The 14,063-nt window shown below is 41.4% G+C and overlaps 1 protein-coding gene across 1 annotated transcript in view; it reads left to right on the top strand.

Moving 5' to 3' along the window:
- amph (amphiphysin) overlaps positions 1-14,063 on the top strand; it is a 199,362-nt gene that overhangs the window by 112,517 nt on the left and 72,782 nt on the right. The window contains exons 7-8 of the mRNA XM_048595638.1: positions 4,382-4,457; positions 9,649-9,731. Of these exons, the coding sequence (XP_048451595.1) occupies positions 4,382-4,457; positions 9,649-9,731 (159 nt within the window). The remainder of the gene's footprint in view (positions 1-4,381; positions 4,458-9,648; positions 9,732-14,063) is intronic.

Consider the following 14,063-nt stretch of genomic DNA (forward strand, 5'->3'; position numbering starts at 1 on the left):
CTGCACCTTGTTGTCATAGGATAAAGAGCCTGCTTTGTGCCGTAATGTTTTCATTGTTCCATTGATAAAACTATATTGTGTTTGCTGTGTAGGTGTTCATGATAAAATGATAGAAAGTCAGTTGATACGAAAAATGACACAAACAACTGGGGTTTCCACTAATCTTTCCCCAAAGTTGCAGAATTGTAGTGGGAGATTGGAAGAATCTCCATGTAAATTCTACCAGATTTTGTTTTTTAATTGATACTAAAAGGAAAAAGAGGGTTGGAGGATAAGGTGCAACGTTCCACACTGGTGTTTCTGATATGTCTTTCTTTTTCATCAATTGGGGATTCTCCCCCACAATATTTAACGGAGCCCTTAAATGTGCTTGTCCATTTTCCACGCTTTTTCAGTCGCCCATTCCCCTCCCACTTCGAACCATAATACCTTCAGCTTCCACCTCTAGACTCTTCAATGGATCACTCTTTGCCATTTCTGCCAACTCCAGCATGATGCTGCCACCAAATACCACATCCCCTTCCTTTTCAACATTCTGAAGGATTCTTTCACTTTACAATTTCATGGTTGCCCCCAGTACCCCTCCTTTTCTTAAAATGCCTTTGAATGCAAACACAGGAGTTGCAACCCTGTCCTTTTTACTCCTATCGCCTCACGGTCCAGAATCCCAAACTTTCCTTTCAGGTGAAACAGCGACTTACTTCTTTTTCTGTAAATTATCTACTTTATTCACTGTTTGCAATGCGGTCTGCTCTACAATGATGAGACCAAATGCAGGTTAAGTGAATTCCTTGCAGGACACCTCCATTCGCTTACCAAATGTTATACTGTTTAATTACCTGTCATTTTATTTTACCACTCTGACCTTTTTGTCCTCACCCTCCTGCATTTCAATCTTGCGAAGCAGTGCCTTACTTTTCTATTAATCACTTTCCATCCCTGAGGACTCAATATTGAATCATAGAATTTTACAGTAGATAAGGAGGCCATTCGACCAATCATGTCCATACAGGTTGCCGAAAGAGCTACCAAGCTAGTCCCATTCTCCAGCCCTATTGCTGTAGCCCTCCTAAATTTGTCATTTTCAAATATATGTCCAGCTGTCTTTTGGAGCTTCATATGGATCCATCTCCACCAATCTCCAAGGCAGCATGTTCTAAATCTTAACAATTCTCTGAGTAAAGAGGTTTGACCAATTGGCCAATGCCCCTCTGAAGTCTCTCGGCTTCACTTTCACAATTCGGTATTCTCCCTAGCTTAAAATCATCTGCAAATTTAGAGTTTTTGCACTCAACATCCATCTCCAAATCATTTATATAGATCAAAAAGTAAGGGTCCCAACACCTTCACAGCAAGTTGGGTAATACTACTTTCATCTCATCTCCAATCTGAGTTCAACAATTTCAGACAGGAACATCTGCCTCGATTCAGATTAACATTTTTTTTTTGCTGGATTTAGTCCTTCTCTCTTTTTGCTATCATATGACAGCTGTTCATTAATCTGCCATACACTCCTCCAACTTTTATTTCTCGACTTTTCCCACTGCCTTTGGTCATCTGTGATTCAACCTTTTGTCGTTCAATCTCTGCTTCCTTTCACCCAATCACAATACTTGCCTTTTGTTCTGCATTCTGCCCAACTATTTCTCACTCGCTTAAGACCAATTATAATTACAATTTTCCAGTTTTAATGAAAAGGCCATTGATTTGAAACATTAACAATGTTTCTTTTTCCGCAGAAACAATCTGACATGCTGAGTATTTCCACTGCTCTCGGTTTTTATTACATTATTTGATCTACTTCTATCAAGCCTTGAGATGCAGACGGTGGCGAGGGGTTGGAGGAGGGATGGTGGAGGGGAGATGAAGGCCTAGTGGTATTATTGCTGGACTGTTAATCCAGAGACCCAGATATTGTTCTGGGGACCTGGCTTCGAATCCCACCACAGCAGATTGTGGAATTTGAATCCAATAAATATCTGGAATTAAGGATCATTGATGACCATGAATCCATTGTCGATTGTCAGGAAAAACCCATCTGGTTCACTAATGTCCTTTAGGGAAAGAAACTGCCATCCTTACCTGGTCTGGCCTACATGTGACTCCAAGCCCACAGCAATGTGGTTGACTCTTAGCTGCCCTCTGGGCAATAAATGCTGCCTGGCCAGCGACGCCCTCATCCCGTGAATGAATAAAGAAAATGCCTACTTGTTGTATTGAAAAATCTTTCTCCAATTTAAAAAAGTGATAGAAGAAATGGGGTGAATTTGGAAAGGAAAATCATTGATCTACATGTCTACATTCCCAACGTTCACATTTGGAGTTGAATTTTAACTTCAGGGATGGGTTAGCAGGGAATATTAAGTTGGGCATCAGTCACAGAGGCAACTTTCTGGGCACCTACCTGCCTGTTCCCTCCACCCCAACCAGAATTTTACTTGTTTGGGTGGAGATTTGATGGTCACTGGGATTTAGTTCATGAGTGATCAGAGGCTGGAGCTAAGTGTAAGGCTCAGCAGCATTCACTGCTCAGGCTGGTGGCAGGCAAGCAGGTGGAATTTTACTTTCCAGAATACCTGGGCCCAGTGGAGGCTCCATCAGCTCCCAGCATCTGCAACTCCCTTCCTTCCCCACTCCACCCCCAAACACTGTAGTCCCAGAAATGGTCATCACTCCCAGTGATGCTGCTAGGGATTGAAAAATACTGACCACATGTTTCAACGGCAGCTTTCAGAGGCAGAACCTCCCTCCTGATGCAGCAGATCTGACACCCAGAGCCAGTTAAAGACTATTTCGCCATGATCAAAACCTCAGAGCTCCTTTGCTAGCACAATTGTGGGTGTCCATGCACCCCAAAGACTGCGGTGCTTCAAGAAGGCAGTTCCCAATGACTTACTCAAGGGCAATTGGGGATGGGCAATAAATGTTGGCCTAGACAGCGACATCCACACTCCATGAACAAATAAACAAAATTTCAATAGCTGTGAGCCAGGAATAAATGAATGAATGATTTTCATTGTCGTGTGTATTTTATAATGAGAAAATTAGTAAAATACAGAGAAAAGCTTTTCCACTGTTGCCATGATCTGGTACCATTTTGAATAGTTTAAGAATAAGGAAGAAAAAAGAAAGATACAGCTTAATGAGAGTCCATTAGTGCTGAGCCAGCTCATCGTTCACAACGCCTGCATCACCATCCCTCCTCCAACCCCTCGACACCATCTGCATCGGACCCAACCAATGCTGAAGACGCCACTCTTCAGGTGCCATCTTTCACTGCTGTGCCGATTGTCCTCCTCCACTGCATTGCCATTGCCTGCGCTGGACCCACCGACATCATAGTTGCTTCTCTCACTGCTGGGCACACCTCACCGATATCATCGTGATGCCCCTCCGCCACAGCTTCCCCACCGCCAGCACCGGACCCAAACAAATTTCAAAATCGCCAACCCTCAGGTGGCATCTTTCACCACTGGGCGTCCCCCTGTACTGGCCTGTAGCGAGTGGGAAATCTTCAGACTCAGAAAATTTTTTTAAATTCTTTTTATTAAGATTTATTGAACTGAAAGATATAAAATGCTCAGAAAATGTGAGTTTCAGAAAAAAGCAGGCCCACTCACGTGAAATACTGTAGATGCTGGCAATTTGAAATAAAAATACAAAGTTCTCAGCAGATCTGGCAGCACCTGTGGAGACAGAAACACAGTTCACGTTTCGGGTTCTGTGTGACTCTTCTTCAGAAATGAAGAACAGACATGTCAGACGCAAAACTTCATTTCTATTTCTCTCCCCGCAGACACTGCCAGGCCTATTGCATTTCTTCAGCACCTGTTTTATTAGAGCAGGTTCAACCCTGACTTTTCCAATTGTGGGAATGGGGTGTTGGAGGAATCCAGTCACAGTATTAAACCCAGCCTTCAGTGCGTGTGTGAAGGCCTGTGTGGAGCTGGAGGAACACAGCAGGCCAGGCAGCATCAAAGGAGCAGGAAAGCTGACGTTTCAGGTCGGGACCCTTCTTCGGAAAATCAGAAAATTTTCTGAAGAAGGGTCCCGACCCAAAACGTCAGCTTTCCTGAATCAAAACCCTTTCATAAACGAGAAATTTCAATACATCGCCACTGTAAAATAAAAATGGTTAACCAGCTTTCCTGCTCCTCTAACACTGCCTGGCCTGCTGTGTTCCTCCAGCTCCACACTGTGTTATCTCAGACTCCAGCATCGGCAGTTCTTATTATCTCTGTGAAGGCCTGTCTTTGGAAGGCTAAAGTCAATATCAATGGTTCGCTCCATATTGAAAATCACATGATATGGTTTCATTTCTTTTATGTACAATTGAAATAAGAAGATGAGCTTCGCTGACCAGTCATGTTTTCTCTTACAGCCGAATTGGTTTCTATGTCAGCACCTTCAGAAACATCAGCTGTATAGAGTCAAAATTTCACAAGGAGATTGCAGTGGTGAGTAGACTTTGCCTCAGATACACTGAGGGCGAGACGGGTACTGAAAGAGCTGCTCTGTGTTTGGCCTTTTGCTAATTTGACAGATATTAATAGCTTGTTTATTCAGCCTCCCTTACCAGTTGAGGTCAATGCATTTTTTACACTATACACGAACGCTGATGTAACCAAGATATGTTTTGAAATATGGAAGGAATTTTCATCCTTTGTCCCTCCATTTGTCGCTCTGTTGAGTTGCCCTTGTGCCATTACTATCAAAATGATCCAACAGAGACAGAAAGAGAGCACGAGAGCAGTCTGACCCACCATCAGTATGATAAGGGAGTTGAAGGGTGTTGATGAATACAGTGGTTATAATGCCCTCTATCTCAACTTTCATTTAACTAATATATTGTCATGTGATTTGAGTTCAAAAGTAGACATGTCTTACTACACTAATACAGGGCTTTGGTAAGACCAATCTTGGAGTAATGCAGGCAGTTTTTATCTCTGGACCTAAGAAAGGATATAGTTGCCATCGATGGATTGCAACAAAGGTTCACTAGGCTGATACCAGAAAATGGCAGGGCTGTCCTATGAGAGAGATATTCCTTCTACTGGGTCTGTAGTCGTTCGGGTTTAGGAGAATGAGAGGGGATCTAATTGAAATTCTAACGGGGTAGATGCAGGGAAAATGTGTCCTCTAGTTGGGGAATGTAGAATCAGTGAGACAATCAGGATATAGAGTGAGCCATTAGGACTGAGGTGAGGGTGACCATCGTACAGAGTTCACTGGCACAGATGTTGGGTGTGGGGTGGGTGCCGGGTCACTAAGTATATTCAACAGAGCGATTGATACATTTTTAGGTATTAAAGGGGCATGATGAGAAGGAAGGAATAAGGCATTGAGTTGAGAATTAGCCATGTGGGTTGGCAGAGCAGGCTTGAAGGGCTGAATGGCCTACTCCTGCTCCTTGTTTCTTTGTACATTAGATTACTGTTTTTTATTTCCCAATTCTTTCTCCTACACACCACAACTAACAGCCTAGGTTTCAGCAGGTCATGAAAGAAGATGTCTTTGACCTTATTTGCTAACAACAGAGGCTACAGTGTGGGGTTTATAGGGTGGTTTGTTGGATGGTGAAATTACAGATAGTGAGATTACATGAAATAAGCTAATGACATGTTAATTGCACTTCAAATGAGGAGCATGTAGCTACTTGGACAATCTGAATTTGCTCTTAATATATCAGAAGTGGTGCCTTCTTGCAATTGATTCTTATGGTAATGGACAATGGTAAGTGCCATTTAACTACTTTAGTTGATATCCAGGAAAATTTGGATGATGTAAATGGTGGGGATTGTAAATGCTTGCAGCTTTGATTCATTGATCTTGTTGTGGACACAATCAGTTATGTAGTTGTTACAGTATGTGGTCTGTTAGTTATTTGAAGACCTAATGTAATACAACTAGGCAATTAATTGAATGTGGATATTGTTAATCTACTCATTCAAGTTTATAGTAGCAATGTGGTAACCTTAGATGTTAATACTGCACCACATGGATGAGATTTTTCTGTCCTTAGAGGGGGCTATAGTTACAGGTTCTCCTTAGGTAAATTCTGCACTTTGACTACAGAATGTTCGGCAGGTCCAGTTCATGCAGGGTATTCTGTAATTGGTTAAGGAGCAAGGCTGGTAAAATTGGAGGAATCTTTTGATTGTAGGATCAAACTTACCTTTTTAATTTGAACATAGGAAACACGAACTATATAATGGTCAACATGTTACATTTGCAATGAGGCTGCTAGAAGGAACCATTTCCTTGTGGCCACGTGATCTTCCATCATGGTGACCTTATATAGATTTATTAAATCATGAGGGTCATGGATAGGGTGAGTAGGTAAGGTCTTTTTCCCAGTGTGCACGAGTCCAAAACTAGAGGGCATAGGTTTAAGCTGAGAGGGAAAGATTTAAAAGGGACCTAAGGAGCAACTTTTTCACACAGAGGGTGGTGCGTTAATGGAATGAGCTGCCAGAGGAAGTGGTGGATCCCGGTACAATTACAACATTTAAAAGGCATCTGGATGGGTACATGAATAGGAAGGGTTTAGAGGGATGTGGGCTTGCGAATATGACTAGATTAATTTCAGATATCAGTTCAGCATGGACAAGTCGGACCGAAAGGTCTGTTTCCGTGCTGTACATCTCTATGACTCTTTGACTTCCCAATGATGATATAAACTATATTTTGTTTACATATTCACATGAACCCTTTATACATAAAAACATATGAATTAGGGGTGGAAGGCCATTCAGTATCTCAACCTTGCTCAGTTACATAATAGGATCATGCCTGATTTCACCACTCTGCATTTCTGCCTACCTCAGTTAACCTTTCACCTCCTTGCTTATTAAGAGTCTGTCTAGCTCTGCCTTAAAAATAATCAAAGGCTGTGCTTCCACTACCTTTTCTGGAAAAGAATTCCAAAGAATCATGACTCTCTGAGAATAGAAGTTCACCTCATCCCTGTCTTGACTCTCTTTGGTTTTAAATAGTGATTCCTATTCTAGACTCTCTTGTGATGGTAACAAGGTCAGCCAGGGTGACCTCATAGAATGTGAGTTCCCTGATTGGGGCTGTTAATCTGGTCCAATTGGGGAGCCCTGGCTAACAGATAGAAACAGGAGTGTCAGACATGCTGTTCACTCTGAGAGCTGGCTCTGAGGAAGCTGTGTCAGTGTCAAGGACTGTCCGCATGTAAACAAAGGGTGACTTGATGATGGGATACCGGCCTCTGTGGAGTTATTTCAGACTTTTTCTCTGAGGCTGGTCCTCTGTACCACATAGTGCTGATGAGACTGGGTTGTTAAGTATATACGAGGTTGAGATAGACATATTTATAATCATTAAGGTAATCAAAGGTTATGGGATAAATGAAAAAGTGGAGTTGGAGATTATCAGATGACCTCATTGAATGGCAGATCGAGCTTGGTGACCTACTTCTGCTCCAATGTCTTATGATCTTATGGTCCAATAGGAAACATTCTGTCAATGTCTATGCTGTCAAAGTCCCTCAAGATCTTGTATGTTTGAAATAAGTCACCTCTTACTCTTCTTAACTCCAGCAGATACAAGCCTAGCCAGTCCAACCTTTCCTCAGAAGACAACCTGCCCATTCTAGGTATTCATCTAGTAAATCTCGTCTGAAATTTTTCCAATGAATTTACATCCTCCCTTAAGTAAGATCTAACTCATACCGTACACAGCACTCCAGATGTGGTCTCACAATGCCCTGTATAAAATGTAGCATAACCAGCCCCCCTGCTTTTGTATACAATAAAAAGTAACATTCTAAGAGCTTTCCATTTACTTGCTGTACATCCTTTGTAATATTTTTTCAATCCATGCACTAGAATGTCCAAATCCCTCTGCAAATCAAAGCTCTACAGTCGCTCACCAATTAGGTATCATGATTTTTTTTCAATCTTTCAGCAAAAATGGACAATTGCACTTTTTGCCACATTATACACCATTTGCCAAATCTTTACCCACGCACTTAACTCATCTATATCACTTTGTACTACATAGGGCAGGTGGGAGGCAGTTCAATGGTGAGTCAAAGCTGATACTGGGCTGAGAACCCAACGATGCTGGTGATCTGAAGGAATGATCCCGCATGAATTTCCTGCTGGGATTGGGGCTTTGGAAGGAAGCAGTGAGACATGAGACGTGGCTCAACAACTTCAGTGGTCAAAGCCATTCCCAGTACTGCATGCAACTCACTACAGTTGCAGTTAATATTTGCGGGATTCACTATATGACAAACATACAGCCAAAGCCGCTTAGTACAGTTTCCAGCCCCTTGGTGTTCTGTGGCCGGAAAGACATAGATGGTGGCCTTTCCCTACAGGTGTTGGTATTTATGGGATAATGTTTCTGTGAAACGACCGATCAGTGTACTCTCTGGCACTTTAGAGCACACCATTGTGCTCAACGGTTTGGGAGAGGGATTGCGAACACATTTATGTCAAGTCGTCAAGTGATACGTAGCATTCAGAGCTCAGCGATGAACACAATGATGAGTGAGTGACAGAATCCATGCCTGACATTTATTAAATTTGTTGATTCCTCACATCAGTGTGAAAGCCCCCTGGCTCACAGCACTGCATCTTTATTCACAAATGACTCTTGCTGCACCCTTTTTATTTCAGGTGAAACCCAGTGAGGTCACTACTGACTCTCCAGTGTACTCTGTGTTCCCCTGAGCATCGTTGTGCTAATTCTGGTGGGTGGGGTTGGGAAGCATACTTCGCTGGGGCTCTTAGGCACATACCCCATAGGCCTGTACATTAATTCACTTCTCACACCAGTATCTCAATCTCCCGACTAGTTCCTGGCTAACATTTTTGACAATCAATGGCCTTGAGTAAAGAAGTTCTTTGTATTACCTGTTTTAAATGTACTTTTCCAGCAACTTATTTTGTCTGGTGCATTCTATATCCTTCACCTACTATGATGTAATATTCTGGGCTTGTCATTTAATCATTTGCACACCTTAATGAAGCTTCTCTCCTCTCAAGGTGTTCTCTGCTGATCTCTCTAACATTTCCTCAGAACTCACCTCCTCAGTGCTAAAGATTATTCTTGAATATTTAATGGATCATTATCCATCATTATTCCAAGTAACTTTGTTCTATTTCTCACACCTTGTACAGACAGCAGTACAAATTATTTGCATTAAAAAAAACATTGAAAAGTATAAGTAAAACGTTGAAATATATAATGTGATTTGAAGCTGAAATAAAACTTTGTCAGACTGCAGTGTATATCAGGGATTTCACCAGTGAATATATCTAATCCCTGGCTCTCATCATTCTTGGACCCATTGACCTCAATGCCGGAATATACTCTCCTGTTGCTCAATGCACTGTGTCCTAAAATCTACATTCTTTTAATCTCTATATTTCTATATTTAATCTCTATATTTCCTCTATTTAAAGAGGAATCCTTTATAAAATGAATGGTATTTGCACTTAATTAACTGAACAATAGATGGGCTTCTGCAGGGAGTAAGCATCTAGTAGCAATTACACTCTGATGTTTCCTTGTGTTATTCATTGATGGAATATATTGAGAGTCTAGAACTAAGAATACCTGCTCGTGACACTTTGACTGTTTATGTCACACATGTACCTTTCTGTTTTCTAGCTGTTTCACAAACTCTATGAAATTATGAGTAAACTCGGAGAGCAGCATGCTGACAAAGCATTTAGTATCCAAGGTGCACCAAGGTATCGTATGTATTGAAAACTTAAATCCATCAATGCCTCGGTTTCAAATAAATTTGCACAACCTTTTCGACAAACTTAGACGACTGTTTTACATTCAGAGAACAAAGAACAAAGAACACCACAGCACAGGAACAGGCCCTTCAGCCCTCCAAGTCTGCGCTGACACGTTTTGCCCTTCCATACTAAAACAGTCTTCACTTACAGGATCCATATCCCTCTATTCCCTTCCATTCACATATTCGTCCAGGTGGTTGTTGAATGCTGCTATTATGTCTGCTTCCATAATCTCATCTGGCAGCGCATTCTAGGCACTCACCACCCTTTGTATGAAAAACTTGCCTTGAACATCTCTATTAAACTCCACCACCCTCCCCTACCTCAGCACCTTGAACCTGTGCCCCCTCGTAATTGACCCCTCCACCCTGGGAAAAGGCCTCATACTTTCCACTCTATCTATACCATTCACAACCCTATAAATTTCTATCAGGTCATCCCTCACCTCCTGCATCTCAGTGAAAATAAATCCAGTCTGTCCGACCTTCCTTCATAGCTCAAATCCCTCATACCAGGCAAATTCCTGGTAAACCTTTTTGTACCCACTCCAAGGCATCCACGTCCTTCTGGTGAGATAGTAAGAACTGCTGATGCTGCAGTCTGAGATAACACAGCGTGGAGCTGGAGGAACACAACAAGCCAGGCAGCATCAGAGGAACAGCTGACGTTTTGGAAGAGTCCCGACCCGAAACGTCAGCTTTCCTGCTCCTCTGATGCTGCCTGGCCTGCTGTGTTCCTCCAGCTCCACACTTTGTTATTACATCCTTCTGGTAGTGTGGTGACCAGAACTGTATGCAATATTCCAAAGTGTGGCCTTAACTAAAGTTGCACATAAGCTGCAAAATAACTTGCCTATCCTTATGCTCAATGCCCCTTCCAAGCATGCCATAAGCCTTTTGTTACTACTTTATCTCCCTGCACAGCCACCTTCAGTGATCTGTAGACCTGTACACCCAGATCCCTCTGCATATCAATACTCCTAAGGGTTTTGCCATTCAGTGTATAATTGCCACCTGTACTGGACCTTCCAAAATGCATTGCCTCACATTTGTCTGGATTAAACTCCATCTGCCATTTTTCTGACCATGCCTCCAATTTATCTATAAGCTGCTGTATCCTTTGACAATCCTCCACACTATCCGCAACTCCAGCAATCTTTGTATCGTCTGCAGACTTACTAATTAGACCAGCTACGCTTTCCTCCAAATCATTTATGTAGACTATGAACAGCAGAGGTCCCAGCACTGATCCCTGTGGAACACCACTAGTCACAGCCCTCCACTCCACCGCTACCTTCGGTCTCCTATGACTAAGCCAGTTCTGTATCCATCTTGCCAGCTCACCCCCTGATACCATGTGACTTCACCTTTTGTACCAGTCTGCTATGAGGGACCTTGCAAAATGCTTTACTGAAGTAGACAACATCAACTTCTTTTCCCCCATCAATCATCTTCGTCAACTCCTCAAAAAACTCAATCAAATTAGTGAGGCACCACTTCCTTGCACAAAACCATGCTTTCTATCACTGATAAGTCCATTTGCTTCTAAGGTGCATATAGATCTTTTCCCTGAGAATCTTTACCAACAATTTCTCTACCACCGACATGAGGCTTACAGACCTGTAACTTCCTGGATTATCCTTGCTATCCTTCTTAAACAATGGGACAGCACTGGCTATTCTTCAGTTCTCCTGGGACCTCACCTGTGGCCAAAGTGGATAGAAGTTCCCCAAGAAAGTGGATTTTGTAAATCTAGAGGACGGTAGCTTTAGTGTAACCCTTGCACCCAACAAGAAACTGGTTGGATCAGACCAAGCCTCCAGCTTTTCGCCTGCTCAATTTTACTTTTCATTTATGCTTAAATTTCTTGCTCACACTACCCTCTAATGACAGTCTTTTTTTATTACTAGATACCACTGAGGGAGTCTATTTCTTTTTGAAAACCTCATATTTATTGGTATTATTTAATTGTGTGGAGTTTGGTTAGCTCAGTTGGTTAGATGATGCAAGTGTGTGCGAATAAAGCGAAGAGCACAGGTTCACCCCAGCTGTGGTAGACCATGAAGGTCTACCATTTAGTTACACATCAGTTACAATCTGATTGAATGCTGCAACAGGCTCAAGAAGCTGAATGGCCTATTCTTATTCCTTAATGACCATGTAATTGAGTGTTCAAGTCTTCCAGGAAAATTAGGATTAATATTAATACACTAAAGTCACATGCAATATTAATATTGTAGGTAGCATTAATCTCAGGATTTTCACTATGTTTGAGCCTGAGTTCTGAATCCAGATTATCAATATAGAACAATACAAAGCAGAGGGGTAAAGGTCTCCCCTGCAGGGTATAATCTGTTGCTGTAAATGTCTGGATGTCATACGCTATAATGGTTCAGCAAAATCCCTTGAAATGGAGGTCTTGAATCTCACCTCCCAATAACAGGCCTCCCTTACTCTCTTAAAGATAAAGGAAGAATTGCTTGCATGTTGAAAGATAGATAGTCCCATTTGCAGCTTTAGTTTAATATTAGTGCTCATGCAATCCCATCATCTAGTAAATAAATGCATGACTTTGGACAGTCTCCTGTGGGGAGAATGTTAACTCTACATCAAGGCAATAGAGACTGTACATGTGTAAGTTTCACATCAGAAGTGTTTTGGGGAACTTTTAAATGCAGTAGTATGTTTGAATGTTGCTACATGTTTAGGTGTATGTTCGTGTATATGTGAGCCTGTGTGTTTGTGCATGCAAATGTATCTGAAACCTGAATACACTGTATGCACAGTTGTATGATTCAAAGTTCACGGTTCTCCACCTAATCCAGGTGCTACATTAACAAAATCCTGCATTCCATCACTTTTGCAAAACTGTCGATTAATATACTCAAACTATACTGTACTTGACCAAGCCTCAGGACACCTTCATTGTTAGCTTGTTAACATGCTGCATGTATATCAATGGCCCATGCCTGTTCTCTAGGAGGAGGCATTGCATCAGCGGATGATACAACAGAATTGAGAAGTACATGATTTAATTACAAAACAAGCTGTTTAACCTCAGGATTGCTGTCTGGATTAATGTTCCAAACTATTTACATTTTCATCTCCATCTCAGAATAATGATGATGTCTGCAAAATGTGGGTCTGACTCCTGCTTTCTTTTGCAGATAAAAAAAAAACCCCAGTAAGACTCCATGATGGACTATAATAAGAGCTGTGGAAGGAGATTAAATGGATGGAGTAGAATCAAGTAAACAGTTGAGTGTATACAGGCTGCAGAAAGGAGTCTAAGCGGGTGGAGTAGACACTGACATAGTGTAATATGCATGGGTTATGAAATGAGTTTAAATGATAGGGATAGCATCCGTAAAAGGATAGATTATGTATGGTCTGTGGAAGGAGCACAATTGGTTGTGGCAGCATCTGCAATAGGGTCAGGTGTACACATCTGTAGAAGGAGGTTGGAGATGAGTGTCCGGAGGGTGTGAAAAGAGTGGGTTTGATTGAAAGGGCCATTCTTAATGCTTGTTTTGCTATTTTCTGTTATTGTTTAGTTACCGTTTCTGTAAACCTAATTTAATTACTACTGGATTCTTGACATTGAAGTGATCTTTAAGCAATCTCACTGAAGGGTGTTTTATGTTTTAAATGATTGACAGTTGGATATTATGAAATGTTTGATATTATTTCACACTGTTTTTTGCTACTGTTGACAAAGGAGATGGAGGTAGGATTGAAGTGTCTATCTGACATAGATGGAGTTGTAGTACAAATGATTAGATTTTGATTGTAGCTAGGAATACTAAATAATGTGAGCTTTAGATCTGCTGTGAGGCTTAATCTTGGTCTTCTGCCTAAAAATAAAATGAAGCAAAATTATTGCCAGCTGGTAAATCCTATCAATGTTTGATATTGTCCCTGCTGATTGTTATTGTCAATCCACGTGTATTTGTTTGATGTCTGTTGTTGCTCTTCGTGCTTAGTTATTGCATTTGTATAAATAGCTAACGCCTTTATAATTAGGCTAATGTAATTCCTGCTTATGTTTTAGAATTAAAAAGCAGATAGTTTAAATATAAAGCAAGCAATATGAAACAAACTTTTCAACCTCAGGATTGCCTTCTGGATAAATGTCCCCAAACCATTTGCACTTTATCTCCATTTCAGGGTAAATGCTGAGAATACAAATATGTATTGTAGCTGCATTTTCAAGGGAAAGTTGCTAGCACTGTGTGATTTATCGTTGCAGTGAAAGTTGAAGCTTTAATTTTAATTTGAA

The sequence above is a fragment of the Rhincodon typus genome, chromosome 4, assembly GCF_021869965.1.
Source record: "Rhincodon typus isolate 14 chromosome 4, sRhiTyp1.1, whole genome shotgun sequence".
NCBI classification, from domain to species: Eukaryota; Metazoa; Chordata; class Chondrichthyes; order Orectolobiformes; family Rhincodontidae; genus Rhincodon; species Rhincodon typus.